Below are 27,766 nucleotides of genomic sequence, written 5' to 3'. Positions count from 1 at the left end.
ACTCTTTGCTGATAATGTGTGTGAAGTAGCAAAATCTATGTATTTGTGGGCAGTAGTCCCATACACCACTGTAGTAGTTTTTAAAATGAAAATCAAATAATTGCAGAATATGATCACATAAAACTTACACGAAGTATAACTATGCTTAGAGACGTTAGTTGAATCCTAATTTTGGATCTAGGATACGTATGATGTGATGTTTCCTAGCCTGCTGCTTCTCTGTCACGTGATGGGGAGTTTGAGAGGGAAGCCTAGGTCTATGTCATTACTTAGATGGGCGTGCATTTAAGTATTGCAGATTTTTTTTTTCTTTTTTAATTATATCAGGTCTTACTGGACTTTCCATTAAATCTGTACTGACATTAGAATGTCATTGTGCACCGAACTTTTAAAGACACTATCTTTTACATGATGTCAGAGTTAAAAGCTGGGTCTGTGGAGTCTTCAGTGACCCTTGACATTTTTTGATAGCAGTACATTATTATGGTTGTATTTATAAATCCTCCTTGGAATTTCAGTTAACTCTATGGTTCACAGTAGCAGGTAATTTTGATAGACCTTTCCTCCCCCCACCCAAACTTTGCTGCTTATGAATCGTGGAACAACCGTTGTTTCCATAGCATCATTTTTTTCCTCAACTTCTCAAGCGTGTTGGGATATTTCAGAGTAAAAGAGCTGTGTATAAGTTAAGATCACAATCACTCCTCTAGCTCGCAGTGATGAATTTTGAGATCTAACATCTGTCATCTAACTTTTTCCGATAGTTTCTGCATTAGAACAGGGCTCTGTCCGTGCTGTGCAGAAGCATCCTGCAAGACTCTAATGATTTGTAATTGCAAGCCCTGAACAGAGCACTGCCTCTACTCTTGACAGTGCTGTCAGGGACTTGTTACAGTTATTATTTATTCCACTTATTCACAAAATAAATTGTCTTAGCTTCAGTCCATCTGTGCTGGAGGAAATGCCTACAGAATTTCCTCCAATGTGGACAGAATAAGTTCTGCATTTACACCGAGGCAGCTGGTCCTCTCAATTTGTCTTTCTTTGCAGCGCTTTGAGTTTTGAAAGGAAAATAAAAAGCCTGCTCCTAACAGCAGGTCAGCATACTCCAGGATGACAGCCTCAAATACCTATTTGTGCTGAAAGTCAACAGATGTTTAGTTCTTCCCCAATACTGGCTGTTTTCCTAAATATCGGACTGAAAAAAAGACTGGGAGGAGGGAGGCAGCACAGTTTCTAACTGACATGTATTCACAACATAAGCCCAAATGCCTTTTGCACAGAGAATCTGCCAAAGCTGGGTACAGTTTAACCAGGAAATACCCAACTTGATTGGATTTCTCAAAATAATATTAGTTCTTACCTCAGTTGCCCAATAGTATTTCTTTCCTGTTTTTTCCCCTGATAAAAAAGCTGTAAATTTCCTTGTTCTTAATGAAGTTGCCATGTAATTTATTTACAGCAACATTTTTACAAGATTGTCAGAAAGCTCCCATGAATGCATAGAGATTAATAAACAGTTTTTATAAACATCCTTGATATAGGTTGCCTAGTAAATCAGATGATGGCCATCAAGTTGATTTCAGTTCATTCAGTTAGAAATTGAGTGTCTGATTTTGGGTAAGTGATAGGAATGCTGTAAAACTGGTGCCTGGGAAGAAGAAAACTGCATCATTTATCACTGGGGGTAGTAATGGCACTTTGCCTTATGTCAGAGTTGCTGGTCCAGCTTTGTTAATCATTATCAAGCTTCCCTGATTTCCCTTGTCAGTGTAACACTTTTTAGAGATAAGGTTTGTTTTCTATTCCAAAAGAAAGTGGTTCAAGAATAAGTATTACATTACTAGGTGGATTTGAATGATTTTCTCTTATTTTGCTACATTTGAGTTGCTCAAAAGCTGGTGCGAAAGTGCTTCTCACTGGAAACTTGTTTCTGTCATTGTATTTAGTCCAGTTAGGGTGTTTTAAAGAAATGTAGGTCTTCTAAAGAAACTGATGGCAAAAAGAAGTGCAGTGTTATGTTTTGACTCCAGCTCAGCACTGAGCAGTGTTGCTGGAAATGTTCATAATTGCAACTGATTTACCCTACAAGAATTTAAATGAAAAGATGTAGTTATGTGATCTACTGGGCTTGTACGTACTCTTAGTATCGGTGAAGTATGTGGAGGAATTCTGTGGAGTTGACTGGTTTACATGTTACTTGCAGTGCCTAATTTGGTTTTCTTGCACATAAGCAAGAGGAAGAAGGAAAAGGGAAGAATTTTTTTTCTTGGGTTGTTTGGGCATTCGGAACATTTTTTAAATCAGATTGTTAATGAATCTTTCTTGAATAATAGATCTATGCAACAAAATGGTGTTTTAAAACACACAAACCTCCTGGGTTTCTGTGTTTTCGTATTAATGCCACCACTAAGTATAGTTCTGAGGAGCTTTTTTACTGCACTTGCAGACCAGGCATTTCTCAATGAGATAAGTTAACTTCTGGAGTTTTGTCTCGTTTATGGCCATGTTCCCACTCAAATGCTAGAACTTGTGTCCCACAGTGTTTCTCCACTGGCTTTGGAAAGTCTACAGCAGTTTATAGAAGAAATACTGTAGCACAGTGTGCATATCTTCATATGCAAAAGCATCAATGAAAAGCAGTGTTGCGCCCGATTCCCCTACATAATATGCCACTCTTACCCTGCAGAAATATCTTTATTTTCTAAAAAATGGCTTTTGGGGCTAACAAAGGTGGAGAGCTGGTGAAACACAGTGGAGAAGGGGGTCCTGATTCTGATGCCCTGGTGGCAGGGCGAGAGCTGGTGCTACCCAGAGCCAGGGCTGATTTTCTCCCAGACGGGGCTCTGCCCTGGGGGAGCTGATTTTTCTCCTCACACACCAGCCTGAGGAATTACTCTATGGAGGTATTAACTTGACAGGGAGAATTGACCACCTGCTCTTGAGCAGGAATATCAAGCTGCTGGATAATAGTATTGTGTGCCTTCAGTAACAAGAAGGCTGAATTAAATCTTATCAGTTATGCTCCCATGTGGACCTATGCCAAGGACCCTTTTGAGAAAACTACTGAGCTAAAATGGAAATAATTTGTGCTATGGGGGAATAGCAGCAGTATAAAAATATTCATAATGGTTAGTGTTTAAATAACATATTGTAGCTGCTTTCACTGATTGGGTCAGTGAAGCAAATGCGTTGGGTTAACAGTTGTCAATGGAGGTTACATGCTAATGAAACAAGCCCTTGGGGCCGTGGGCAAACATGTTGCATGGCAGGGCTTTGTGGCTGCGTGGTGGGGCTTCGCAGTGCAGTCACACTGCTCGGCCCGTGCCACCGCAGGTTAGGCTTTGCGGCCCAAAGGAAGGGGAAAGGCTGCCGGTGGCATCCATGCCCTCGCGCGGGTGGCAGCGACTGCAGCCGAACAGCTCCAACCCTGCCAGGCAGCATGGCTCGGATGGAAACGCAGCAGCTGCCGTGTTTGTCGAAGGCCTTTCTTGGGGTAAGAACATCCCGTGTTTGAGACAGGGCACTTGTGTCTGAAACCGTTTATATTTGAGGCCTTTTGGTGCCTAGGAGGCTGAGGCATTTGCTCAGCTGGCGTTAGTAAATGCATCAGTACTTCAAAACAAAGCAATGAAATACTTTAATAAATGTGTTAATCTGTACTAACGTTTAGTTCCATTTTCTTATTTCTACTTCTTAATCTCCTGCTTCTCTTGTTCTCCCTTACTTTCATTTATCTTTCTCATGGTCTATATCTATTAATAGACATAAAACAGATATTTTCAAGTATTTTCTAGCATGATAGGTCAGTATTTCCCACTCTTTATTATAGGAAGAGTAAGGGTAGGCACTGGCAAATAGTGATTTGTTGGTGATACCGACTCTGTCGCGTGCATGTTCACAGAGAAACATAGATGGTTGTCCGGAAGCATAGGTGTGTGCAAACCGCGGACAGGAGCAACTCTATTAATGGCTTGCTCTCCTTCATTCATTTTCATTAAGGTTTTGATACAAAATCCTATTCCTCTGCTAATCTCCTTAACACAGTCTGTATTTGATTTCATAACTGCTTCGTAACTTCTATGAGAACTAACAGAAGAGATCCTCAGACATTTCACATCAAAGTGCTGTTTCTTTCCAGTTGGCTACTCAGCACATGGTACGCAGCATGTGTACCAGAAAGCTTTTAATAGGCTAATAGAAGGGAAAAAGGAGCAGCAAGAAAACATATAGAAAATGTACTGGGTGCCCTAGAAACACATTGTAGTCCAGTGCGGAGAGGTGTAAAATACTATGCCTAGCAGCCAATAATCTGGAACGCCATTACCACTCAGCCATAAACTGAATTATTGGTGACGTACCGGCTGGATTATGCTTTCTGCTTCTTGTACCATATATCCAAAAGTTGACACTTAATTATGTTGTCCTACAGCAGATCAAGTTTTACAACAGCAACAAAAGATTAAAACGGTTTTATATTGAGGATGTTCAGAGGATGAACAGCACTGTATTATAGGAGAGAACTGCAGTCAGCTGTGTTGCCATCTGGGCAAGAAACATTCAAGGGCTATTAATATTTAAACTTTTAATTTCTTCTATAGCTGATAGCATTCCTAACAAACTGATTAAAAGTCTGCAGTGAATTTTGGTGTCAAAGGATGCTGCAAATAGTATTACAGGAGCAATTAACATGAACAGAGCTATAATCTCATTTGCTTTCAAGGTGTCTTTAAACATCAGTACAGTGAGAGAAGCAGATCAGATTAGGTAGTATGTATAGCAATGAATCTACTGTATTGCATAAACCATCTCTATTTGACACAGAAGAGGACAGCACAGACTCTACCTTCTCTGTCTCAGCAAAGCGTATCCATATTTATTTCAGATAATCTTTTGATTCAGTGTGGTAATCACTTAAATATCCTAATTGACTAACTTCATTACTACATCAACTGCTAATGTGTTAATTGTTTTCTTTCTGTGAAAGTTACCAAAATAATACTTGGTCTCGATTTATCTTCTGCTCCATTTATTTCTATTAAAATATGATTTGATTTAATTTTGTATTTCAGAAAATCATTATCATACATAAACATGTCAATGAGGAAGGGTAGGGGCAGAGTAAAAAGGGAGAAGCACTGTTACGCAGAAGAGATTTGAATACAAGGTAGAAATTTTGAGTCTGCGGCTGAAATAAGTCTAGCTTCATTTCATTCATCTGGTTTCCTTGCAGTAAAATGCAAAAATAAAAGGCCAATCAGTGCAAACTCTCCAGGGTTTTAGTGTCCTGGTTTCTGGTCAACAAGGCCCAATTGCTGCTTTACTTTCTTGAAAGCATCATCCCTTTGAAAGGGCTCACGGAGCTGTGCCTAATTGCTGAGAGCGTCTTTCTGCGGGCCCGGAGCTATGGCGGGGAATTGGCTCCCCAGCGTGGGGCCGCTGTCCTGCGGGGATGGCTTCTCCTCTGGGTGTCACGGGGCAGACCTGCAGAAACCTCTAAGCCCCAGCTGGGACTGGCTCACTGCGTTATACTCAGGAAATAAAATCACGTGATAACTCTGTGCCATCAATGTGTTTGCTGTCTTTTTCCTGGGTTAATTACCATGATTGCAGTGTTAGTTACTCCAAAGGCTGGTACCAGCATTTCCTAAGTGGTCAAAAGCAGGTACATGCCAAGAGTGTGATGCAGTCTCTCTTTTTTCTTCTTTTTTTTTTTCTTTTTTTTCTTTTTTCTTTTTTTCTGGCTAGCCTAATCCCCATTGAAGTCAGCACTGAACAGAAATAAGATTATTGTTATGCCTACAACTGAGCCCGTAGTGAATGTAGGATCATCGCGTTTTTCACCTTTTGCAATTAGTGGGTCAGGCCTTCGTTTCTAGACTCCGGAGTTGTAGCAATGCAACTAATTTTGAAAATTTTATTTAAATGTTTACCGTTTGCAGAAAGTGCCCATGGATTGGATACCTCTGGTGGAGATGCTTTTCTTCCTGACAGTGACTGTCAGGATGACTGACAACAAGTTTCTTTTTGTTCTTTCAGAGATAGGAACAAAAAAAGTGTTTGACTTCTCACCTGGATCATTTCTCCAGGTCTAGTTGCAATACAGTCTGGACTCTATGCACATTTTTTGCACATTAATTGACAGGTAATCCAAATGTTTGGATTTTTAACTTGCATTTTATTCATGAAAACTAAGGAAGAGGTTTGAATTTACTGAAATTGTAGATAAAGTTAAAGAATAAAGAATTTGGAAGAGTCATCTATCTAAAGATTAGATTTAAATATGTGAAATATCACTAAACACTCAGATTCCTTCAGGTCTGAGAAATTTCCAAAATAAAAAAAAAGCTTCCTTTAACAGGTACTTACATTAGGCAATTTTATTTTCTAACTTACTGGCTATGTTAGAATAGTATTTAGTCTGTGTTATCTGCTTTCTTATCATATAGCACAGCTGAGACATCCTCTTTACAGGACGTTAGGATGCCTAGATGGCTTTTTTGCAGTCGCTGGCCTTTCTACATCATCTTTGAATTTCTGGAAATGCTGCAGCTTTTGGTGCTCTGTAAGAGGTTTTGGACTTCATTCTCTGAGAGAGATCCCTCCTTGCAAAACGTCTTTTCAGGATTAAAATAAGGCAAGGCCCATTGTGTTTTCCCAGAAATTGAAGAGTTTTTATATGGAAAGTTTTCAGGATAAAATAAACTGAGCTGCGTGTCATCTTCGCATGTATACAAAGTACAGTTCCATCCTTCTTTCCCTCCCCCCCCCCCCATTGTCATGCCTTTTTAATGAAATAAGTAGTTTCTGAGTATTCAAATGAAAGGACTTGGGCAGGGGATACAAAAAACGGTCACTCCTGAAGCTCTGGAGTCTCCTTGTAAACTTCTGGCTTTCAAAGCAGCTGGAAACCTTTGACTTTAGAAAGGATACTATTACTTCCTGGGAGCTTTGGGGTGAAGCTGGCTGCTAGTAAGCCTTCTGCTTATCTCCCTTTCCAATATTGTAGTATAATAAATCACTTCTACAGGAGCAATCCCTCCAAATTTATTTCCACATAGGGGTATACACTCTATGGGTGTTATCTATTCCTAATAGGAAGTTTTGATACTGTGCATAGCTTCTCTCCCCAATAGTCATCTATCACTTGAAAGAAGGCTTTAATTAATAGAATCCTAATTTTAATAAGGTACTGAGCCTTGATCTCGTAAATTGTGCTGCACAGAGAATCACTTAGTTCAGGTTCACTTGTGACAATTCTCAACAGCACTGCATTTTTTATCACATTGTTGAACAGGTTTTGATGGTAATCTAGAAGCCATGTTTGGAGTAACCATGTCTGTACCTTGTAAACATGATTTGAGTTAATGGAGCTATGTTCCTTCAAGGAACAATACTGTTGATTTGTATTCTGGAAAAAAAAAAAAAAAAACCCTCCCGCTATGTCTGGGCTGTTCACCCTGTGTCTGCCCTGGGAGTCGGAAGGGAATCACCGCGCTGCACTCCTTTCCACCAGCATCTGTGCTGCGACACCTAGGCCAGGTGAATGCTGTTATTTTCACAGAAGGCACTAAAGTTCTGCAATTCCAGCAAAGTAAACAGGTTGTGTCATTTATCCCACCTCTTTCCTGTCCCCTTGGAACAGCAAGAATTAATGCTAGATTTTTTTTTTTTTAAGGCATAATGCTCTGTCTGAGACCTGTGGAGCTTGGTGCCAGAGCAGAAGGCTTCCTGCCAGGTTGCTGTGCCTTTGCTGGGGAGCCAGCTGTGCCCAAGGCCTCCTGCTGGGGCAGGTGATGGTGGTGGCAAGCTGCTCACCCTGGTCCCCAGTGCAGGGCCAGCAGTTGAGAACTGGGGTTGGAGGGACATGGCCAGGGAATCCCTTTGGCTGAAAAAGGGCCATTCCCAGCTGATTTACAGAGCCACTGCTACTGAGAGCGCATGGAGCGGACCTCCAAGTGAATCGCTATGAGATAGCTTCGTTTCCTGTTGAAGTAGCATCACTTAGAGTAAGCCAATCCCGTTGTTGTTTTATTTCAACGGGGCCGTTGGAAAGACGGGCTGCCCTGTGGATCCGAGAGCTGCGTCGGCAGTGCTGAAGAGTTTCCCTGATGATGGAGTACCATTCTTGTGGGTTTTAAGCATCAGGTATCCAATTACTTTTCTGTAGCAAAGCAGAAAGTTCAGAAAGCCCCAAAGCATGGTGCATGTTTTTCCTGCTAATCAGTGCGTAGTGAGTGAAACTGCCATTAATGCTTCACGAGTAAGCTGACCACCCCCACTTTTGACTATTCTCTAACTATTTTGGACCTCTGCCATTATTTTTTTATGAATGCTATGTTTTTTTCATAAAATAATGCGTTAATATCACACTGATTTTCCCATCCATTTGCTTGAGTAGATAACATTATTTACATCTCTGCACTGTCAGGATTAACTTTTGAAGTATGAGTTTTTGTTTGACTGTTTAAAAAAAAAAAAGTGCATTTCACAGCATTTGAGTACAGCATAATTGTTTAACTTCCTCATCAACCTCTGTTCCTTATTATCAAAGAAACGTATTTCCAGAATTTTTTAACTGATGCTTTTATTCATATTATTCATGAATTGTTTTGTAGTAAGATCAGCAAATGATGGTAAGTAATTTATTTTGAAACTAAATAATCTTCCTGTTCAGGGGATTTTAAAAAGAGCGCTTAAATCAACATTCAAGTTACTCTTCAAACTCTGTTTATTTTAACTGGTGATACATTTTCATTATCTTATTTTCCTACTCACATTGTGATAAGAATATAGAATTAGATCTTCTGGCAGTTGTGGTTCATGCCAGGAAAAAGATAGATCGATCTGATTTGTTCATCAGCTGCTAATTGAAAACATCAGCAGAATGGTTTGCATTTTAGTCTGAAGCACCAATAATCCCCCCTGCCCCCGAATTTCACAGAAGTGAATATCTGCTTATTTTGGCAAACTGATTTCAGGAGATGCTATTAGGATCTTCTTGGGGGAGCATCAGAGTTTTTTTCTTGGACTTAAAATGGTTTCGAATACTTACGACTACTCGACCAGTTTTCATAATGTGTTGTACTATAAAGTAATAAATGGCCCAAGTTTTTTACACACTAATTAAAATTCCATTTCTCATGAATTCCTTAATCGAGAGCAAGTCATTATGTGCTTTGTTGATTCTTAAGTGCAAAGATAATTGCAATGGGCAGCATGAAAGTGGTTTGATTATTGCCTGTCGACTCCTGTGAATTCTAATAGGTCTAATTGCATAGCATCAATTCATCATCTCAGCATCGCTTCTTTTTATTATTAGCTCTCTGAATTGTAATGTGCTCATAAAGAAATGTAGTAGTATATCAGGGCTGACATGGTACCTGGCCTATTGTAATTTTCCTACTTTACCTAATGTTACTATTGAAATTAAAAGTTTATTATACAGTCCCCTTTTCTAGAAACTAATTGTAAAATTTGTCTCTATGAAGAAAAGGATACTCTCTTGCTCAGAATTTGCATTTGTAATTTTTCTACTAAATGCCAGTGGGGTTTGGTCTTTTTTGTTTTTGTTTTTTTTTTAATTGTTCCAGATTATTCTCATAAATCCTAGACGTGATGTGTTGGTTGAAAAACATCTGTCAAAGGCTTGTCTCTTTGTTACTGCTGAATATTATTTATAAAGTGAAAAGTAGTCTATATTCAGGTGAACTTTCCAATAAAAACTTTATTATTTGAAAAGCAGGAGAAAAAGAACGATCAGACATACTGAACTTGTGTATCAGGGGAGGGAACAGGGCAGCAAAGGAAAGGGTATGGGTTTTGCTGGATTTTAGTGCAGAGGTACAGAAAAATGCTAGCTTCACTGAAAGAGTTAAGATCTTAATATGTTTTTATTAAGCCTGTATATATGGACAAATGTTGGAATTATAAAATGTTAATGAAGACTGTTAACACTAATGAAGGCTAAATGATTTATTCCTGAAAAAGTTTTGTGTTGTCTTCTCTTAAAAATGGAAAAAACATGTTTGTGCTTGCACTAAAGGTTTGCCTCTTCCTAAAATTTTATGGGCATAGTGAAATCCTCATCTATCCCCTCACTCAGACATCTTTGCAGTATGAAATCACTGCTTTTGTCTACTGCTGTAGCAGTACGTGTGGACTTCTCAAAATACTAGTAATCTGTACAGAAAACATTCTTCTAAGCCATACCACAGTCCAGCAACATTAAAGGCTTTTACACTGGAAATTGTATTGGTGAAGCCTTTGAATTTGGCTTTTTCCAATGTATTGTCATCAGACATGGTAGCTACATTGAGAACAGTCATATGTTTAAGGTCGTGGTGTTTAATCTTGATTACTGCCAAGCATTTGGCTTGCCTTGAAAAAAAAATGGCTGCAATTTCATGAAAACAATCAGAACTACCCATGCAGGCTTTGGGTTTTCTCCTGTGGTTTTGCCTGACATGCTTGCTTGCTTGTTCCGCTATGTATTGCTCAGCTTCCAAGATCAGGTAGATGGTTTGCTACTTCCCATGCTCTGAATTGTGGCTGTTTGTGAACAAAAAGAGCCAACGTTATGTTGGAAGTATCAGTATGTCTTTCTGACATCCCACACAAGGAGAGTCGGCGTTGTGATGTACCATTCTGCATGTGATCGTCTAGAAATTCCACCTAATCCTAAGCAGCTGTTAAGATGAGTAACGCGCCCCTGCAGATGTTTTCTCTTTGTCTGGAGAAACGACAAATTGCACTGGTGGGCAGTGTGGTCCGAAAAAGACCACTTCGCTTCCATAACAAGCACAATAAAATTTACAAACAGATTTCTCTGTATAGCTCCAAGAAACGGAGCAGCTTGTCTCTTCTGGGTGGAACCTCACATTGGGGAATGGCATGTTGTTCTGACACCTTTGTCACTATTGCTATTAACAGCAATTAACAAAAAAACTTTTTTTTTTTTCTCAAGACAATACCATATTTTGAAATCGTTGCTACTGTTCCTGGCCCTACTTTTTGAAATTCTCGATTTCTATACCCCTATAACATACTGAAAGAGCCTTAAGTCTGAAACTCCCCACTCGTAAAGTGGTTGCGACAGGCTAACGTGATGCTGGCGTTACTTGGAGCATAGCTCATCCTTATGTGCAGCTGTTGTTTCTTCTACAGCGAGGCTGAGACTATCCTTCAGCAGTTCTTTTAGGTCACTGCATGACTTCCCAAGAGGTTATTTAAGTACATTTTCTCAATTGAGCTGAACAAAGTATGACACTAGTGTTTTTCAAAGGGCTTTTCCTAGCAATCTTATCTGATGTGAAGTAGAGCATTAGCAGTGCGGTAGGCCTCTGCTAGTTGCTAAATGTCTGCTTTGCAGTGTATGTGTTTTGCCCTTACAGAAAAAATAGTCTCTTTGCTTCTTTTTTGTGCACTTCCTCTTGTTGCAAATTCAACTATTTACAGCTTCCATTGGTGCAAAAGACTTGTTTATCAAAGCTTATTTTTTCACGTGAATCCACCCAAGCATTACGTTTTGTACAAAATACCATACCACGTTTTTTGTTAAATATTCTCATTGGGTACATTTCATTTCTCCACTTGGCTTTTAGATCCAGTACTGTAAGCACATTTGTGGTAGGCTAGATGCATTCAGCTCCTTTCCACCTCAGCGGTACTTTACTGGCTTCCTTGCTGCACTAAATTGCTACCGAAGCTTGCAGCTTTTGCGCCACACCAGCACAGTAACCTGGCAGCGGAGGCGACCTTCTGGCTTGGTAACAGCCGGTGATAAGCGCGTGTGTTTTAACGGGAGAGGAAGTATCCGCTGAGTGGGACACAAGTGTGAGCCAGGCTGCAAAGCTGCCGGTTCTAGGTTACTCACTTTGTTTGAAGGGTTTGGAGAAGCACTAGCTGTGTGTGAATACAGCGTGCGGGCAGGACGGCTGGGACAGTAAGTTCTCTGCTGGTTTCGTTTTGCTGGGTTTAGACCGCATCTGCAGTGTTACACACAGCGTGCATCGATGCCTGCGACAGTTGTTTTCTGTCATGTTTCATCACACCCTTTGCCACTTTTTCCTCCTCAGATCTGGTGTGCTCATGCCCCTCTGATCTGCTGGGTTTGCTTTTAAGGGGGGTTGCAGAGCAGTGGATTGCAAGCACTAACGATTGCTTCGTTGCCAACTGATACAAGTCTCTTGCAAACTTGAGTGCATCTCTGGGGAAGAGCCTGGGAATGAATGGTCAAAGGAATTTATCACAGATATTCCTTGTGCTCTGCCTTTCCACAAGTTGGTATCTGGAGTATATTGATAGCAGGAGAGCACTTTAGTGTGGTTTCGGCTGCCTAAATTAAAATAAAATTGATGATAGAAAGGGAGATTCCTCTTCCAGGCATGAAGACTTATGTTACGGTTCAAAGAGCTGTCCAGTTACTTCTCTTATCGTATTTGTATGAAGCAATTAAAGTGGCATTGCCAACTTGAAATAGAATCAACTTTTAAAAATAAGTTTACCTTCAGGTACTGTGTAGGTCCCTCTTTCGATTGACAGTGTTTGTTATGTGAGTTTGCAAGAGAAGTATTGATAGCAAAGAGGAAAGTTAAAACATTTTTCCTGATTTTTTTTCCTCTTTTTTGTTGCTGTGTGAAGGGCTTCTAGAAAAGATGGAAGGAAAAAACTCTACAGGAGCTGACTCTACTCAAATGCAACTTGCTAAATGTACTGAAAGTACATAAGAGAAATACTTACTTACTTTACTGAAATAAATCAGAGAAGCTATCTAGATGTTTCTACTTGTAAGTAAAGAGGTAGTACAAGTGTGATTTTTTTTTTCCCAGTGATGCCCCTTAAAATGATAAAATGCTGAAGGCACATTCCCTCTTCAGGAAATGTTTTCTTCAGCTCTGGATTTTTACACTCATAGTATTTATTTTTACAAATGTTTAATTGTTTCAGACTTTCTGATTTGTTTTGTTTTGCTTTTTCATTTTTTTCATCCTTCTGTATGCACTCCTGTTTAGGAGATGGTAAGCGTTAAGAGCAGGCTGCATGAGAGTCTCATCCGTATTCCAGCCTGATGTGTGTTTGTGGCAAGAAAAAAGCTAAACTCTTCTAGAATGATTTTTTAAGTGCTATATTTTAAAGGTAATCAGACTGATCTGGCTATCAGCAGTTCCTTTAGAAGATGCATGGAAAATCTATGACTTCATCACCTTTTTCTTTTCTTTTTAATGAAGGCAAGCACAATCTTTAACAAACCACACATTTTCTACTGTAAAGACTAAATAGATTAGAGAAGTGTCACTGAAAAAGATGTACTCCAATTTCAGAAGTGGAAGGAAGTTTGTTTATTCTCAAGAAAAGAATGCATCGAAAAAGAGGATTAAAAAAATGAGTAGGATAACTTTCTGTGATGTGCTACCATCAAGGAATTGATGAGCCACAGTAACACTATGAATATAATATTTTTTTCCTTGAAACTTTAAATCATGCTTTATTACCTCTTTAAGAAGCTTATAAAACTTCCTATTAAGGAAACAACATTTTTTAAAATCTTAAAAATTTATTTTTTAAAGCTCTTTTTGCCTAAAGTAATTTGATAAAAGAAAGAAAGAATTAAAAAGAGGTATCTGTGAAGTTTCTGCCTTTCGTAAAAGGAACAGACTTCTTTCAGCTGTAAGGTTGAGCTGCTTAGCAGACCCAACATCCGCAGTCAGAAGCCAGTGACTCAAACCTCCTTTGGAAACTGGTCTGCTGATGGTGGTATCTCCTGCCTGCAGAGGAAAGGAGCAGATGAATCACTTAGGAAACCACTTCAGTTGGGTTCAGTGGCAGGTACAAGGGTGAGAGAAGTCACTGGGAGTCGGAGAAGTAGCTACACTTTGCCTTGGGCTGTGATAGAGTCAATTCTCAAGGCAAAGTTGCTCCCAGATACCAGGTTGTAGTGTTGGGTTGAGATTTTGGAGCAAATGGATTTAGTCTATGTTATATTTGACCTTATATGTTATATTCTTATCGTAAGAGTGGAGCATGTAAGGTGGGTGAGGAGAAGAGGATGTATTCACATGGAAAAGCAGCACAGAGTGAGTGTCTGTCTTCCCTCAGGGTATTAAACGGCGAGTCCCGCAATGTCTGTTTTGGTATGAACACGGCAACATCTGAGTCGGATCTGCAACAACAATGTTTATCTGTCCATTACAGCAAAGCATTAGGTCTTCTGAGGCCCAAAGGATAGTTCAATCTTTTAACATTGTTGTAAAAAAATAATTATCAAAATCTTCTTTCAGATTCTTTTATAAATGCACAGTAGTTATGTAGCAATTATGTTGTTTTGTATGTCTGTATTAGGCAGATAAGACTGGTTACACTGGAATTACACCTGGGATTACCCTGATACTAATGTGTAGTTATGGGTTGTTTGGTTTGGTCTTCCAAAAACTTTTTGTTACAAATACCATCCCTTTCAAAAGAAGATCATGGTAACTTAAAAATGTCTGTGCTCATGTTCATTGTGTTGAGTAATTCTTACATTCCAGGTGAAGACCTAAGAATCTGAATGATTCAGTAGGGGGAAAGAAAGCCTTGCAGTGGTGAGTAAACTCTTGTTCTGCAAGAGGTCTATGAACCTGCTTCTGTTCAAGACCCCAATCAAGATTTCTGGTTAAGGTTTCTCATGGCCATGGCAAGCCTTACACATCATTTTGTGATTTGTGGTTCTGCTGTAGTTCTCTTGGGACACTGTCCTTTGTTTTAGTGCTTCTGCAACAGTCTCAGCTGAATATTGAAAGGTGCCTTAGAATGAAATATTAGTGTATGCAAATTCTGTTTTGGTTAAAGGATTTTTTTTAAGAGAAAGAGGCTTTCCATGTAATTTGCTGTTTAATATTAGTACTCTGTAGAACCGTTTGGCACTCAGAGGGAATGTACAGAATTTTAGTTCTAAATATAAATCTTTTCTAGGTAGAGTGCTGTTAATCAGATACTAAATTTCATTAATGAAGCTGATTCTTTTTTTCTTTTTTTTTTTCCCGGAAGGGCAGATTTCTGCTTTTAACTATGTGAGACACCAACAGAGGTAACCAAATCTGCTTTAATGGAGCTGGGTTGGACCGTAAGAGCAGCCTGAACGTAACGAGGGGAGCAATGTTTTGAGAAGCAAAGAACATTAGCTCATTGCTGAGTTCTGGGCCCCTATAATTAATCTAATTTCCAGTCCTGGAACTGAGATTAATTTAAAAAACAAAATATTTTTGCAGCTTTTTATATTTTGATTTGTATTGCAAAATTTTAAGGGTCATATTTTCAAGCTTTTTTTTTGTGAATGAGGACTCAAGTGTGCTTAAATTTATCTTGATTTTATGTGCCCTGTCGCTACTCTGTGTTCTTTACTATGCTGTGTATTGTGGTTTGAAATTTCTGGAGACTAGCAGGCTGAAACTGTCTCTTATAAGTAAGCACTCTCAACTCGAGGGCAAATCTGTTCAGTTTAACAGCTAATTGTTAAATTATCAGGCGAATAAAAACCAAACCAACTCCAAACCATCTCTTGCTGTTCAGTAGGTAAGCCGAATAAATGGAGAAGCCATGCGACTCCTGCTTTCCGACATGTAGCAAACACGAACCAAAAGAGAGATTAGGCCAACCTTGTCTGTCGACTTGTCCGCGTGCAAGAGCAATAGGCAGCGAGAGGTGGAGCGCGCTGCTTGCGCCAGGGAGGTCCCTTGGCCTGTGTGTCCTCGGTGAGGAAAGCGTGTGGCAGATCTGCTCTGCTGTTAGAGCAAAACGACGTTTGCCGTAGCATGAGGAGGACAAAATATGCTTCAGGAGATGCAGTTGCTTGGGTGTCAGGGTGGTGAACGAGCTCTCCGTGTTCCTGGCTTCCCCTGGGTCAGAGCAACGGCGCTCTGCTAAATGACAGCTACTGAGGACGGGTTTCGGCGGCTCCCCACAGGATCTCTTGGGCTCAGCAAATCCGTCAGCTCACCTTTTAGGAATATTGTTTTCTAACCAGCCCTGCTGCTTCATGCCTAAAATATATACATAACACACACAGGGAACCTGATTAATCATTTGCAATAAATGTACCTTTAACCTTTTGTTGTGCAGACAAAGCTATTTGTATGAAAATAGCTCAAGGTTTTTGTGTGGGTGATTTTTAAATATCATAGCTTTTGCAATTAATGAAACATTGAATTTACCAAAACACATTTAGGTTAATACTTGCAATGCGTTCAAAGGCCTGAACTTCAAATTGAGTAGTGCTCAGTAATTCAAGCCAGAAAATTCAGACTGTCTCTTCAACTGCTGAAAATACATTTTTAAAAAATATTTCTCTGCTGATAAATGATTTGCTTTACATAGTATTTGATCATTATTTGTCAATAGTTTGAATGGTAAAGAGATATAAAGCAAATATGTCACCGCTAAGGAGCTGTCATATACAGTGAAGTTTAGCATAGTGAAATGTATAAAAGGTATCTTGTGTTTAAAATATTGAACTGATCTAATCTGGTTTTGGAGACTTGCATTAGTAAATAGTTTAAATTCAGCTATGGTCTTGAGGGATTGATTCAAGTTGAATTTAAATTAACAGTTGTTTATTACACATTGAAAATGGACATTTTATATATAAGTGCATGTCACTAGCACTAGAAAATGAAGAAGCCAAGCAAATTTGTTTATTCAAGCATTAGGCTACATGTATTCCTTAAGAACAGTAATATTCAGTATGTGAGAAAATGTGAATGCAATTCACTTTCCCATCAGTTGAACTTCAGCTACCCCTTTTCAGGACCAGTGTGGTGGGTGCTTGTTGTGTGTGAATCAACTGGTAAGACTTACAGCTGGAGCCAAAGCGTACGCTGCAGTTCCTTCCTCCTCCAAAGTCATGAAGTTGGTGCTGCAGTTCATGGGCGCAGCTTTCTTCTGCATTTTGCTGGATGCTCGGTGATGGCTCCACAGGCATGGACAGGGCGAACGGGAGCGGGGCGTAATCGAGCCTCGCCTCGGTCTGCTGTTTGAAAAAATCATTCTGATAATAGTTTTGCCATTGTTTCCTTCGCAAAAAGTGAGGAAAGGGCATTTGGAAATCACATCTAAGACCTCTGCCTGGGCTTTGAATCACAGTTGCTTTTCACTTTATGCTTTTGCATAAAGTTGTTTTTCATCTTTGCCTGCACTCTCTGCCCTTCTTCCTGTAGCAAGCTGGATGAAGAGCTGTGTGAAAAGCACAACGTTAAGATTTATGGACTGATTTCTTTAATGAGAGCAACCAGAGAAAACGAGCCTCATTTGTCTTTCTGCATGTGGAGTTTGTATGATAAGGCAGACGTGACTTCATTTTGCACTGGCCTGCATAGGAATTTGAGGCGAGAGCTGCTATGGTTTTGAAGTGTTAATCAAATGCACAAATAGCATTTATTTTCACTGATGGCTAAGTAATGAGAGATATGTTTAAAATGTCTGAGAGCTTGTAATACCTCAAGACAGTTTGTGGTTTGCACTTGCCTACTTTCAATATAGTGCTTCAAAAAACAACAAAAAAAGAAGAAAAACATAACAAGAGATGATACAGACTGCGTGAATTCACACATGCAAATTGGGCGTGTAATTGTCACAGCTCTTATGCTGGCCGCCAACATTTCTAACCAAATGTCTGAAAATCAAAGGACCAAAAAGAGAACAGCAAAGTGAATAAACTCTCCTTGCATCAACCACGTGTTGCAACACAGGTTTTAGGAAAGGTAGTATAAAAATAAATTGTTCCATCAGCCCAAAAGATACTCCAAAGTGCAGTGGCACAGAACAGATCAGTGCTGATGCCTTCTGTCAGCCACCCTTATCTTCTCTCTGGAAGGATTTCCATAGGAGAAATATCTCCTTCCCTATAAATATTGCTTTAAAACTAAGCAGTTTCATTATCATTAGAAGCGGTTTGATCCATTGCTGTGGCCTGAATCCCGATGAAAATATACCTTCCTCTGGGGCTTGCCACCTTTGCGTACTATTAAAAATGTAAGCAAACGTTTCTGCTGTGTATACAGAGAAAGTGATTTACGAACATGTGGATTGCAGCTCTCTTTTAAAATGAAGTTTTTTATCAAAGTGCTTGGCTTGGAGACCGACTGTAATAAATCAGAAGCTTTAAAGCAATGCTGACGGCTTAATTTGGCATGAAAATTAAAATATTACAAATGGTAGCTGAGACATTTTCTCTGAGAGCTGACCGTCATGTATTTTAACCTGTTTGTTTTCTTGTTTTTAAAGAAGGAAAAACCCATGAGGGGACACTTTGGGGCAATGCTCTTCTCTCTTGCTCCTGTTTGACCTCATTAACTGCTTGGAGCTCAAAGCAGTGCAGAAGCTGCGAGGAGCACAAGGAGCTATTTGCTAACAGTGATCTTTACCAGGGATTTTGCAGCCAATTCAAATCCTTTTTGGTAATTCTCTGACCTTTTGCCAGTTAAAAAATCTTTGGGGGATGTTTCCCTGTTTGGCGCCGTGGCTTGGCTTCAGCCTGCCGCCGTGCTTGTCCTCGCTGCATCCGCTTTGCCCTCTGCAGTCACTTTGCATTCTCCTGCGGTAAAGCTCAGCCCTGTGCAGAAATCCTGTCCGAGTCCTTTACCATCACTTCAGTGTGACCTAGAAGTTGTGTCTGCTGTGGGAAGACGGTGCGCTTGCTGCCTCTGCAGGAGGGTTTTTTTGCCCTGGGTAGGCTCATGTGGAAGACCATCAGATAGGGCTTGGTCTGCCGTGGCCAGCAGAGCCAGCCGCTGGAGGGGTTGGCTGCTGTCACCGGTGGCCAGGCTGGGAGGGCAGCAGCTCTGCGCCTGCCTTTTCCCTTGCGCCAGTGCCTGGAGACCACCGCTCGCCGCTGCAGCCACCCTACTCTGGCACCGTGCAGTTTTTTTTACTTCCTGTTAATTTAAGCCAATGGGCTTTTGAGCAGTTCCACTGGGAAATGTTTACTCTGCCTTTGCCGGTGGTTAGAGGGGCTGCTTTCTTCTTGTTCGCCTTTCGCAGTTTTCTGTTAATGTTGTTCCACAGCCACTCCTGTATTTGCTTCTGGGCTGGTGTAATGTTTTGAATTTAAAACCTATCGCAGGACCTCTAATGCTGGTATCTGTAAGCGTAGCATGGCCTTGAGTGAGATCAGATTTACTAGCATATTCCTTCCCCTCGCTCAGCTTAGCTCTTTCAAAAGCAAATAACAAGAAGTCAGGAGGTGCTTTTTTTCTCTGAAGTTGCTAAAAGCCAAGTGCCAGCTTGCTTGGGTGGAAACCTTGCTTGGAAGGTTTCAACCCGAGACAAACTGCTGTAGCCGTGATGTACAGACACCCGCCATTGCGGCGTTTCCTAGTGAAGGTACTCACACAACCCTATCTCCGCAAGCAAATATTACACTAGTGATGCAACTTCTTTTTCTCTAGGTGTTAGTAGTTCTCAGGTTGTTGTGTAGCTGAAGTGTGCGTGTAAATTGGCTGTTCTCCGGGTTCGTGCGTAGAAGCTCTCTGCTGGGTTCGATGGGCTGTTACCACCCCTCTAATGGGCAGCCAAAGCCCGAATGCCTGCGTCACGGCGCCGGGCCCCCGAACCGCGTCGTGGAGGGCTTGCTGTGGTCTCTGCAGAGCAGAAATCCCCCAGTCTGTCCATCGTGTTCCCACTAGTGGAAATTACTGTGGTTAAAGCAGAAAACTGTTAGCCCTCAGCATGACGGGCTTTTCTTCATAGCAGGTAGGAAGTCCAGCTTCTACAGGTTTCACAGTGTCCTGTCCGGCCGGTTCCTCGGTGTTCATGGCCACTGGGGTTCTCTGGACCACGATCTAAAATGCCAAGTGCCAAAAGCAAATGTCGATTCCCGTCAGGAAAGTGCTGTGAAGATCCTGTCTGTGCCAGAGGTGTTGCAAGACGGTGGCCTCCAAGAAGTTGTTTTTTTCTCAAGTGAATTTATGAAAGATGGCACTGCTGTTCGTCGCTGCTGCTGTGGTTTGCAGGGGACGATTGGGGGAAAAAAAAAAAAAAAAGGATGTACCTGCTACCGGAACTCACAGGGTGTCCACACAGGGCACCAAAGAATGATGTTTGAAAAATATATGTGCTCGCTACTTGTCAAATGTTTTAAAAAAATAATAATAATGGGTCTGTAGATTTCTCTTCCAGCTTTTTTACTGCAGGCTTTTTGCTTCATTCTTCTGATAGAATTTTATAGACTTCGTTGATTGGCAGCATCTGATTTTGATGAGCCAAGGGGCATGCTTCCTAGTACACTCCCTGACTGTACTTTCTTGTTTTGTTCGTTAAGTTTCTTCAAAGAGAATAAGATACTATTATCTTATTGCATAGTGTCTCGTTCTGCTCTGATGCGAGAGAAAAGCATATACCTTGAATAACTAATGCATCTGTGGGTCAAAACTTGTCTGTTTTTGAAATGTCTGCTGAAAAAATATGCAATGTATTACATACAAAATTAAGACATATGTATCGTATTCTGGTGCTAAGATTTTTGTGGAGTGAACTTACCCAGTGAATGGGTCTTGAAGGGATGAAATAACGACTTCAAATAGTTGTATAGTCCTGAATATTTAAAATATTTATGAAGACATTTCCTTTAACTAGAATTTTGTACATTTTTCTGTTTTTTTCTTCAATTCAAATGTGCTCCTGGTTTGAAATTGAATATTTACAGTTTTTCCGTTTTTACTTAATTTGCACAAATACGTGATTACTATATGTAATTACTAGTTACAATACTTTTCTCACAATATTATTCATACCTTTGTGCCTAGGTACAATAACAGAAGGAAAGTTGACTTGCATTGTGATTCTGCAGTGTCATGAAACGAGTAATAAACCACCTTAGGAACCTTTTTTTCCCTTTTTTCATTTTTGCAGATGTCATCCATACTGTTGGGCCGATAGCAAGAGGCCATCTCACTGACGCTCATAAAGAAGACTTGGCAAATTGCTATAAATCCTCAATGAAACTGGCAAAAGAAAATAACATCAAATCGATTGTAAGTATTGTATGAGAACACACTATTTCTTCTATTTTGGGTCTTTGTCTCCTTGCTATAGTGTAATTACAAATATAACAATAGGTGTCCAGAAGGAATTCTTGCTGTATGTGATGTGAAAAAGCAAGAAATTAGATACTGTTTAGCCAAAATAATTGTTATAGAAATGGATATGGATATTTTAGAAAAGTAAAAAAAAAAAAAAAAAAAAAAAAAAGGCCTAGCAACAGTCCTATTATGAGATGAAATGTAGAGAGCTACTCCCATGGCTAATTTTACACTATTTAAACCTAATAATAATAACAATAATAATAAAGGCTTCAGCCACTGGTCAGGTGCATAGCTCTGTGCAATGCTGCCTCGTAAACACCTGAGAAGTGATTAATCTGTCACTTATTTTGTGCCCATTAACGTTTCTTCCTAAAAACGTAAGTATTAGTCAAGTGGCACAGTTTATAGCACCACCTCGCCAGAATCTGTCGTCATAAATTTGAAATTGCCTGTTATACGATCTTCCATTTAATTACAAAGGTTCTTTGATTGCGTGAAATACACGTTACACTTCTGTATATTAAAAGGCTAGATTTTCAAAGCCTGCTCTCTACACAGTCCGTGACTACATGCGCGAGTAGCTTGGCACTTCGGTCGCAAAAGCGTGCCCGTGGCGCTCTGTTCGGGCATACGGAAGGCGGCGGTGGCTTTTTCAGGGCTGACGGAGACAGGGCAGAGGCCGGCAGCCCCTTGGCTCATGCTTCTGTACCCGCTCTGTGAACAAGTCCATGCAGAGGTGGGCAAACCTGGCTGAGCGCTGTCTAACAGCTCTTCGGGTAAAGTAAAATCTCAGCATGGAGGATGTACTCGGCTAGCATAAATTGTCATCGCTCTAGTCATGAACGGCAAAGAATCTGGTCTTCGCTGTCTTTATTTATCCAGGTACAGCTATTTAATGTCATGTTACTCCTAATGAAAGGGTACAGGTCAAGGCTCTAAGGAAACCATTTCTGAGTAAGTGAACAGCTAGGAGGAGTGTAAGGTTATTTAAGCAGAATTTGGGAGGGAGTAGTTGGATTAAATCTGGTGGAAAAAGTCCAAACAAAATTATTCACACTATAAAATCGAAAGAAAATGCTGTTTCTTAAGTGTTTCAAGTAAAACGACAGACTGTTCCATGACGTGATAAAACTTTGTGCAGCAAGAAACTAGCTGAAATCTGATCTGCAAGCAATGCAGGTGGTTAAATATTCTTATATGTATGCTAATTCCTTCCCTCAATTTTGCAAATAATCCCACATTTATTATGGAAATTGTAATGTGATGTGAGTTTTATGAAGTGGAATTTTAGAACAAAGAAAAGGTATTCTTCGGATAGGTGGAATTTGCCTTTCGGATAGGTAGATAATTTATTCTGTCTCTGTATGTAATTATTGGAGTGGTGTGCTTCACAAAGATCAGATTTTGCCCCAAAAAGGAAAAGAAAGGGCATGGCAGTTGGAGTCGTTTGTATTCATCTGATGTTGACCTAGTAATACAGCATTTTGCTCTTTCTGTTGTGCTGCAAATACTATAGAGTCAAGTTCAGACTACCTGGGCAAAAAGATTTTTTTCGGGCAATGCATCATTAGGTTAATTTAGCTGACCTCTACTACCCTTCTAACCCACTGCTGAGAGCATATTGTAAATCACTTTTTTGTACCAATCCAGAGAGGATGCAAGTTGTTATAGAACTATGACTCTTTAATTCACATTGTAATGGTTTATGCTATTTGCTATAGACGTTTCTGATTAATTCTTTCACCTGTCAAACGGGCAGGTGGCTGCTGGGTAAGGAGCAGCTTGCTGAAGATTCAAACTTAGATGCTCATGACGGTGTTCCTTTCTGCAGCCATTAATTTTTATTACCCACTGCATGTTCGTTTTTGTTCCCAATCCACGAGAGAGAAGGAGCTGATCCCTCTCCAGCTCTGGAGTTTGGGCTCTGTAGCCCAAACTGCAGCAACTGAAGTCCTTAGCTCTGGATATCCGCAGTTTAGTTCCCTAAATGTTGAAATGAGAAGGAAGTTATCATATGGCTGTGATTTCACAGCTTTTAGGTTGAATGATAGCTCATATGTTTAGCATGTTAGAATAAATGTTTTATAGATTATTTGATTAAATGTTATTTGGATCATCAGTGTTATATCGAGGTGAAATACTAAGTAATGGAAAACTACTGAAAAGTGATGGTTGAAGAAAATAAAGATTTTGGAGGGGAAGGCAAAGGAGTTGTAGGGCTTTTAGCCTGCGTAGATGTGTGCTACAGAATGAAGGCTGGTAACTATTGCTTACTTCTTCCTTCTTGGAGAAAATAGTGCTCTTAGCACTTCACCTGCTAATAAAATCCTCTGTATTTTCAAAATTCTGCCCGTCTAACCCTCTCTTTAATATTATCCAGCTACTAAAGATAAGTGATACCAAATGTGGTTGTTACCTGATCATTTTTGTTTGGGTTCCCCCCCCCCTTTAATATTATGCATGTAAGTTAGAACTGAAAGCAACCTCTGGAAATGGTTTGAACTCTTCTCTGAGATTGTTTAAACACTCAGTGATGTTTCTCTGTCCTGCTGCGATTCTGATGGGAGGTGGTATGATCTCCGTGCTGTTGCTCGCACGTTTGTCCTTGTTTCCTGCCCATAGGCTCTGGACAATTGTGTGTGTCTTCTGGGGCATTCAGATTAGTGAGAACAAGGTTCATAATATGAAAAAAAATTGTCAAATAGATTATGTAAAAAGAAGAATATTAAAACAACTAAGGCAAACCTGCAACGGGCATCCATTAATGCTAATATACTTGCAACTGCTGAGACCAGATGGTGGACTTGGTAACTGCGGGACACTCCAGGTGGTGGCTTGGGATTTAACATGGAATAATAAAGGTTATTCATACTCAGGGGTTATATGAAAACGAGTGTCATGTTTCAGTAAGAAAAGATGTCCATGGGGGAAATCTCTGCATTATTCCCTTGCTGGTTGGCGGTTGTTGACTGGGCTCCTGTTAGCGATGCAAGTGCTCAGCAGCCCGACTTGGAGGCCACAGCTGCGCCAGCGGAGAGGCGGCCAAGAACCCGTCATTTGCACCGGTGTTAGGAAGCTTAGCAAGTGATGGAGATGTTAAAGTCGACGTAGCAGATCGTGAACTGTTCTGGAAAAGTCCCAAGCCCGATGATTTCAGTGATGCTGTGGGAAATGAAGGCTATTTGAGCGTCCACCCTAATGAACTGGTCAAACCTGGAGCAATGCAAAATATGTAATTCATTCCATTAAGGAGCAGTAGATTGCTGTGGGTTTTGAGGAGAAGAATATGAAGTGCAAGTGGATTTCACAAGCTACAGCGTAGCAGGAATAGAGAAAAGGGAAAGGAAATGAGTCAAATTATGTACAGACTGTGGAGGCTTGTGGAGATCAGGTGCAGAGAACAGAAGTGCTCAAGTTGACTAGAACAGATGACATCAAAGTGTGGACTGGATTACAGCCACAGAGATCTTTGCAGTAGGGAGAAGATAAACAAAAATTGGGAGAAAATGTTACTTATGTAGGAATAAGGAAGAAGAAATCAACTGTGCTAAGTAAGGGTGCATTTTGTTTGCCTTTTTCAGGCAAGCAGACTCATTTCAAGATGATAGATGCACAGGGGCAGGAGGAAGTAGAAGAGTTTTAGAGTAGAGGCTGAGTAAAAGCAAGAAAAACAGTGTTTATGACAAATAAATAGGTACTGATATAGCAAATCCTGGAACATTAAAAGAATTGGCTGGAAGGGAAAGCATGGGAGTGCTAGCAGTTGTAGTAGGTCAGAAAGAAGTGGGAAGGCATTACAGGATTGTAAAAATGTGAATGTGTTACTTAGCTTTAAAATAGAAAAAGCAGCAAGTCTAGAAATTACAGCAAAAATGATAGATTAACTGTTCATATTGTTTGAATGTGAATTATGTCATAGGATTTAGAATTGCTTGAGGCATTATGAATGAAGTGTGGTGATAAATGGCAATATCAAGTTGGACAGAAGTGTTCAGGATGACTTGGGGTGCACTACTAAGCACAGTTTTAATTTAACATCCTTATTAATGATTTTTGAAGAGTGCCTAAACAGCTCATTAATTACATTTACAAATGGTGCTACATTAGGCAGTGTTGCAAACACTAGAAAATGACAGAGATATATGATGACAATTGATTATAAAGACTGCAAATATAACCTCAGCTAGCACCCAGTGCAGCACTGGAAGGGAGTTTGTGCCTTCGTTTCAGTGGAAGATGGGTCAGGACCAAAGCTGACAGCTGCAGTATAACTCTGCGTGGAAAAAGACAGGGTGGCATATGGTGGTGAAAAATAACTCGGTTCACAAATAATGAAAGAGCGAAGAGCACTGGAAAACCAGCATAATGAGGGAAAGGTCTTGGATAACAAGCCCTAAATTAGATATACTTATAGGAATGAATTGTCGTGTTTAGGTACTACATATCGTTGAGCTGCCTGTGGAGAATTGATACATGCCCAAAAGGTTATAGTCTTTGTTCAAAACGGACTGGTGAGAGGAAGAGTAAGATTCTGAATAGCTCATAGATAAATGTGTGTATATATGTGTATATATATATCTGTGTGTGTGTGTATATATATATATATATATATATATATATTTGAATGTTCATCTTTTTTATGAATTGAGGAAGAGAAGCATATAATGATCTTGAAAGCCTGTGTAAAATATAAGATATGGTTTTGGGGGAAAAGAGAAGAATCTAACTGTGTACATGACAAAATGACGTTTAACTGGTGTCGCTGATGTTAATTGGAGTTGTATTAATATCCAAGAATCCACACACACAGATTAGAACAACTTTGTGCTAACTCTTGAGGGAGCACTGAAGTCTCGTCTGAGAATGTTATAATCTCAACATATAAAAAATGTGATGGGTAAAAGCAGAAATGAGATGAGGGAATATAATGAAATACCAGTCAGTGCACTTGCCAACGTTCGTAATTCATCAGCATGGGGCAAGGATTTACGTAGGCATTATGGCAAAAGAGTTTCAGGAATGGATTTGATCACCTATGGAATTGTTGAGAAAGAAATCCTACAGGCCCTGGAATTTATATCTTGCTCCCATTTTCTCAAACCTGTTATGTTCATTATGATGCATCAGCTGTTTTCGTACTAGAGATTGTCTCTTTTAGGTGAGCTACTCCTGCTGGCTTTTCGGTTACCAAAGTAACGTTTATGTTTGTACATGGTATCTGGCATTCTCCAAAACATGCATTGCTTCTATCTTAGCATATGTTTTGTTCATGAGGTTGCATCCTACTGAAGGAAGTTTATGCTATTCCCTGACTGTTTTGTGCAGTTATTGGCACTGAATGCAACTTTTGTGCTGGGTGAGTTGTTACTTTTACAGACCTCTATCGGATTTGGAGGAGACTTAAGACGTTGTTCCTGTTCATCGCTCCCCTTTTCATTTTTACAGATCAATTGGGAAAATTGTTTAAAGTAACAAATAGAGTTAATTTTAGCAGTAAATAGTTGGCATTTTCAGTTTCTCAATGTAGAAAATAATTTCCTAACAATGTAAAAAATCATGTTATGGGATCAGCCCCTTTAACACGTTAGTAGCAATCTTGCATCAGTTGAAATGCAGCTTTCTGAAGCACTGGGTAAACAGACCAGGGGAGCTGTAGTTGCTGTTTTTGAGGGTTCAGCTGGCCCGTTGTTTGCACGTTGGTTGACATTGTTGACTGCATGTGCTGTGCTGTTGTCAGAGGACCTCTTGCCCTGTTTTGCTTTGAAGACGCTGCTTGGAAGCCATTTGATGCACTACAACTTGTCAGCGTGTCTAGAGCTTCCTGCTTACCCTGCACAGCAATTTTGCTGTTGCATCCCTAGAGTCAGGCTGGGAAGACCTGATGCTAATCCTAGAGCCTTCCTGGGCTGGTTTGCTTTTGCGTCGGAAATGCGCACCGAAAATCTCCGTCTGCCCTTCTGCCTGTCCTTTGCCACTGCAAACGCAAAGGGCGCTCTGGCTCCAGCGATCGCCTCCTCACTGCACTTTCCTTCCCGACACAAGGAGCAGGGCGGTCCTGTTTTAAAGGTTGCAAAGGAGAAGGGCCGTCTACGAATGGTACGACGACCTCAGAAAATAACCGCGGGCAGGAGCCAGGCAGGAAGGTTTGTGGCTCCAGACCCGCCGGGGACTTGCCGCGCTTTGCTCCTGAAGTCGGGGTGGATCGAATTGAGATGGCCGTCGAGACCCGCGGTGCCAAGAGGCGGCTGCGGGGCAGCCCTTTGGCCGCTCTGTCGTGCGAGGGCTTTGGTGCTAGGTGCTGCAACGGTACGCTAAACGGAGCTGGAAGGCGCTGCTTGAAAGCCCCGTTGTGCATCCGGGGCCTCCCGTCTGTGCCGACAAGGAGTGTTGTTAGCTGTGTGTGTACAGTACTTTAAATCACCGTGTGGTTTGAGGCTTTGTTATGTAAATATTCCTTTTGTATAAATATTGGGTTAATCTAACAGGACTCCCTCCTTGTATCCTTTTGTAGGTGTTTATCTTGAACAAGTGTCCTCTACTTGGATTTTATTCATTATCCAGACTTGGGCGACCTTAATACCAATACTGGCATAGCTCGTTTGTGTCTATTAATTATTCAGAAGACCACAAACACACTTCAGGAAAGATGCGTGTTACTTGATCAGTCTATAACTGAATTATCTTTTTAATTCTCTAAAAAATTTGTCCCC

The 27,766-nt window shown here is 40.4% G+C and overlaps 1 protein-coding gene across 2 annotated transcripts in view; it reads left to right on the top strand.

Annotated features, from left to right (window-relative positions):
• Nucleotides 1–27,766, top strand: part of MACROD2 (mono-ADP ribosylhydrolase 2) — an 879,171-nt gene that overhangs the window by 499,787 nt on the left and 351,618 nt on the right. For both annotated transcript variants that reach the window (XM_062571756.1, XM_062571754.1), the window contains exon 6: nucleotides 20,884–21,005. In XM_062571756.1, the coding sequence (XP_062427740.1) occupies nucleotides 20,884–21,005 (122 nt within the window). The remainder of the gene's footprint in view (nucleotides 1–20,883; nucleotides 21,006–27,766) is intronic.

This window comes from Rhea pennata, chromosome 3 (genome assembly GCF_028389875.1).
Source record: "Rhea pennata isolate bPtePen1 chromosome 3, bPtePen1.pri, whole genome shotgun sequence".
Classification (NCBI taxonomy): domain Eukaryota; kingdom Metazoa; phylum Chordata; class Aves; order Rheiformes; family Rheidae; genus Rhea; species Rhea pennata.
This window is presented reverse-complemented; position numbering and strand designations above follow the sequence as displayed.